The sequence below is a fragment of the Penaeus japonicus genome, unplaced genomic scaffold (assembly GCF_977035675.1).
Source record: "Penaeus japonicus unplaced genomic scaffold, GWHDUDI00000001_assembly GWHDUDI00000007, whole genome shotgun sequence".
Lineage (NCBI taxonomy): Eukaryota > Metazoa > Arthropoda > Malacostraca > Decapoda > Penaeidae > Penaeus > Penaeus japonicus.
This window is the reverse complement of record NW_028234409.1, coordinates 34,635,984-34,640,983: the sequence shown is the minus strand read 5'-3', so window position 1 is coordinate 34,640,983 and position 5,000 is coordinate 34,635,984. Positions and strand designations below refer to the sequence as shown.

The window sequence follows — 5,000 nt, the reverse complement described above, 5'->3', positions numbered from 1 at the left end:
ATAATGATAATAACAACAACAACAACAACAACAACAATGATAATAATAATAATAACAATAATAATAATAATAATAATAATGATAATAATAATAATAATAATAATAACAATGATAATGATAATAATAATAATAATAATAATAATAATAATAATCATCATCATCATGATAATGATAATAATAATAATGATAATGATAATGATAATAGTAATAATGACAATAATAATAATAATAGTAATAATAATAATAACAATAATAATAATAATAATTGTGATGACAATAATGATGAAAATGATTGATATAATAATGATGAAATATCATAAGACTGATGATACCATAACAGTAGTTATAATAATGATGATACCAATAACAGTAATTATAATAATGGAAATGATAATGACAATGATGATAATGATGATGATTATGATGACGATTGTAATAATAACAATTATAATCATAATTTTTCTCTCCCTGAATCAAAAATATTTTTTAGAAAAGCCCTCACGGTTTATGGAATTACAAATATATACAATTTAGAAGCGATGTTATTTTCGAGTCTTAATTTCTAGCCATTAACAAAATTACTCTCTCGTAACTTTTCATGTCGACTTCTTTACAGAATTTTCGGAAATATCTTCAGCTCGGCAATTTTAACTAACTGTGGAGGATTGAAGGAATATTATTTTTCTTTTCCCAAATGTCAAAGAGAGCAATTAAACACTGCTTAGGCATCATTAGAGTTCTTTTACAGTATTTCAGTTTTCATCTCTGTATGTTTATTTTTGCGTCACATTTTTTCTTTCATTCCCCCTGTCTCTCTCCCTCTCTCTCTATCTCTTTCTTTCTCTCTCTTTCTCTCTCTTTCTCTCTCTCTCTCTCTCTCTCTCTCTCTCTCTCTCTCTCTCTCTCTCTCTCTCTCTCTCTCTCTCTCTCTCTCTCTCTCTCTCTCTCCCTCTCTTTCTCTCTCTCCCCCCCCTCTCTCTCTATCTTTCTCTCTCTCTCTCGCTCCCTCGCTGTCTACCCATATATTAATGAAAAATGGCGTGTAACACCGTAGATTTGAATTTGCAGTTGTGCTTACCTCAGAACAAATTCATTCTATATTGGACGGTGTGTGTATCTGCCTCTGTGTATGTGAACACATGTATGTGTACGTATTCTATGTATGCGTGGAGTGCGTGCATGCGAGAGATGACGAAATCTTAAGTGATTCTGCTGCGAGCGCGCGAAGGACTAGGAGAAACCTGATCGGAAAACATTATTTACGAAGATAGGAACAATCTCAAGACCCAAAGTAGGTCTCCGGAGCTATCAAGAAACGTGGTATTAAGTGCTAATAAGATGGATTTGTACCCAGAGCTCCTTGGGATCACATGCCCAAGCTCCATTTAGTTAGAATCACCCCGCTCCCTCCCTCCCCACTCTCCTTACCTCCCATCTCCCCTCCTATCCCTCCCACCTTCCCTCCTCTCCCTCCCTCCCTCTCTGTCCCTCCTTCGCTCCTTCCCTCCCCAACTCATCCTTACTTCCCATCTCCCCTCCTGTCCCTCCCACCTTCCCTCCTCTCCCTCCCTCCCTCCTTCGCTCCTTCCCTCCCCACCCTCCTTACCTCCCATCTCCCCGCCTGTCCCTCCCACTTTCCCTCCCCTCCCTCCCTCCTTCGCTCGTTTCCTCCCCTCCCTCCCTCCTTCGCTCCTTCCCTCCTCTCCCTACCTCCTGTCCCTCCCACCTTCCCTCCCTCCCTCCCTCCCTCCCTCCTTCGCTCCCCCCCAACTCATCTTCTCGTCCTGCTTGATCGCGCCGAAGGAATTTCATTCAGTTGTAATCACCTTTCGTCGCACGAGAATAGGGTGAACGAGGAGAGACGAGGAAGATGGTTGGGAAGGAGTGAGTGAGTGAGAGAGAGAGAGAGAGAGAGAGAGAGAGAGAGAGAGAGAGAGAGAGAGAGAGAGAGAGAGAGAGAGAGAGAGAGAGAGAGAGAGAGAGAGAGAGAGAGAGAGAGAGAGAGAGAGAGAGAGAGAGAGAGAGGGGGGGGGGGTGATTGATTGAGAGGTCGAGAGAGAGAGGAAGTGGATGAAATTTAAATTAAGAAACAGATAGATAAAGTATGTATACAATACATTCACTCACACACACACACACACACACACACACACACACACACACATTTCCTTTTTACTTAACGCACAGTAAAATGACTGAAGAATAGCTACCGAGCAGAAAATAGCTCTGACGTATTTCATCACATTTTCATCGTTATTCAGACGCACAAAATAGCATGAAGTGCAGTTAAATCAGCTGCCATGAAGCACACATGATTTAATTGAGAATTAGTCATGCTCTCCGCGCGCCGTGGAATGTTTTACAAGGGCAAATGTCAGCTGTGTTATGGGGCGACTAAACCATGCACTGATACTGCAACCTGCAACGTGGTATGATATTAGGTTAGTTGCATGAAAACTTGGTTATTGCTCACTTATTATAGACAAAACCGGGTCACACACGAATTCGCTTTTAGGAAGTGCCTGCTAGTAAGTGCTGCTCATGGAATTACTATTCACTAAAGGGGAAACTGGTAGACAGGAGGAGGGAGGGGAGAGGGAGGGGAGTGAGAGGGGGCGGGCGGGTAGGCTAACCAAGAAGTTGGGCGTGTGTATGCGTGTGCGTGTGTGCGTGTGAGAGAGAGTGTGGGTCCATTCTGTACACGGAGAGAGAACAAACCCTTGCTCTGTCGAAATTCACATGATAGAGTGAAGAGCTGTCCTACGCTGAAAGCTTTGCATTTTCCTCTTCTCCCTTTGGGAAAAGACCTTTCAATTGGCCATTTAGCATCCGTCCCGCCGGCGGTCCGCCTAAGAGGTCAGAGCGAGAGGCATCCTTCATCAAGCGAATATTAATCCCCGTTTCTCTCTCCATCCCCGCAGGATTCATGTCGGTCGTGGGCAGCGAGACTCCGGCGGCGTGAGAGGCATGGGCGGCCTGAAGGTGCTGGCGCTGCTGGCGCTGGCCGAGTGGTGCGCGGGCGCTGCCGTCAGGAGCACAGGCGGGGGCGCGCCCGGCCGCCAGCTGCGCCTCATGACCAAGTCGGGCGGCGAGGCGGACCCTCCGCCGCGCAGGGGCTCCTCCACCATGGAGAGCGAGATCGCGGCCATCTTCAGGGGCGTGGCCTACGGCGCCTCCGCCCACGGTCCCAACGGTACCACGCTCGTCGCCGAGGCCATCACGCCCAGCCCTTCTGCCAGCACCGGCGCCCACGCCGCAGCGCCCACCACGCAGCCAAGGAACAGCGGAACGGCGGAGCTTCCGCCCACGGAGGTGCCCCAGGAGGGCGACGCCGCGGGTCGGAGGGAGACGCCGGCTGGCACGCAGCAGAGTCTCCCGACGGGGCCGCTCGGCGGGGGGTCGCCGGGGGCCGCCACCAAATCCCTCGGCGAGAGCATGACGGCGCTGCCCGACAGCCCGGGGACTCGCCTGCCGGCAGGGGTCACGAGCCCGGCCGCCCCCGCCGGCGCCCCCGGGACGGTCGTTTCCGACGCCGAGGCGGGCGCGGAAGGCGAGCGAGTCGCGACGGGGGCGGAGGGGGCGGAGGGGGCGGAGCGAGACGACCCCGGCCCCGAGTGGACCTCCGGGGGCGCGTGGTGGCCGCACGTGTACGTGTCTGCGGCGCTGTTCTCTCTGCTGGCGCTCGTGGCGCTGTGCCTGATGGCGCGGGCGGCCGTGGCGACGCACCTGCTGCCCCGCCCGCACTACCTGAGCCTCCACATCCTGGTCTTCTTCGCCGCCTTCCTCCGCAGCCTGCACATCCTGCATGACGTCCATGACATCAAGCACCTCCTTCCCGCCGCGCTGCTGGTGGCCGTGGAGGAGACGGGTTGGCCATGCTTGACGGCGGCGCTGGCGGTGGTGGTGGTGGCCGTGCTGCGGGCGTGGCGCTGCCCCACGCGCCCTCACCTGGCCGTCCTGCTCGCCGTGCTCACTGCCGCCCACCTCATCGCCCTCCCCGCCGCCCACCTCACGGCCGTTCTGCTCGAGCAGGACAAGTTACCCATCAGGATGACGACGCGAGCCGTGACCGCGGCCTGGGGCGGGACCGTGGGCGTGGGAGGGCTGTGGGCGGTCTGGAGGGAGAGCAGAGACTACTCCTCTCAGATGACGGACGTGCGGGCGGCGGGAGGGCAGGAGTGCCACCCCAGCACCACACATCCCGCCCGCCTAGTGCTGACGGCCACCCTCACGCAGCTTCTGCTGGCGGGGCTGCACCTGTACATGCTGCTCGTGCCCGCGTCCTCCGCCTCGTCCGCGCTGCACATGTGGGCGTGGTGGTGTCGGTTCATCGTCTCCCGTGGGCTGGAGCTGATCGTAGGCAGCACGCTGGTCACGGCGGCCGCCCTCACGCTCTCGCGCCCGCCCGCCCACTGCTGCGTCTTCAGCACGTGCTGTCAGAAGAGGACGGTGGAGATGGTGCACCCGGCGGAGATCAAGATGATCCACCCGATGGGCGTGTACACGCTGCAGCCTTCCAGACCCAAGAACGAGCACGCCCAGACCATCGCCGCGCTCTCGCTCAGCAACGCGCAGAAGGACAAGCGCGACCACACGAGCCTCGACTACGTCACCTCCGACTTCCAGCTGGTCTGGAGCCACGGGCGCCAGCGCCCTCTCTCCGCCGCCCAGACCACGCCCCGCCTCGACGACTCCTTCCTCCAGCTGCGCCCCGACGCCGAGCAGGACCTCCCCCGAGCTCACATCCTGCCCCTGGCGCCCAGGAACGTCATGGAGCCCTTCGTTAACACGAACGTCTTCTCGTCTACTCTGCCGAGGGGGCGAGTCTACGCCACGCCGGAGACCTGCCTTCAGTACGAGGAGCAGGAGGAGCCCAAGCAGTCCCCGGACCGCGGCCTCACCTGCACGAGCAAGACCTCTACACTGCTCTCCGGAAGCAGCGGCAGCAGCAAGCTGTACTCCTCGCCCCAGATCCCCCTCCGCGCCAGCAGGAGCTGGGA

The 5,000-nt window shown here is 54.5% G+C and overlaps 1 protein-coding gene across 1 annotated transcript in view; it reads left to right on the top strand.

Moving 5' to 3' along the window:
- Positions 1–1,851: 1,851 nt before the first annotated feature.
- The window catches only part of LOC122254714 (uncharacterized), a 5,938-nt gene continuing 2,789 nt past the window's right edge, over positions 1,852–5,000 (top strand). Inside the window, exon 1 of the mRNA XM_086538699.1 lies at positions 1,852–5,000. This exon is cut by the window's right edge and continues 2,789 nt beyond it. Coding sequence (XP_086394825.1) covers positions 2,968–5,000 — 2,033 coding nt within the window. The 5' untranslated portion in view covers positions 1,852–2,967.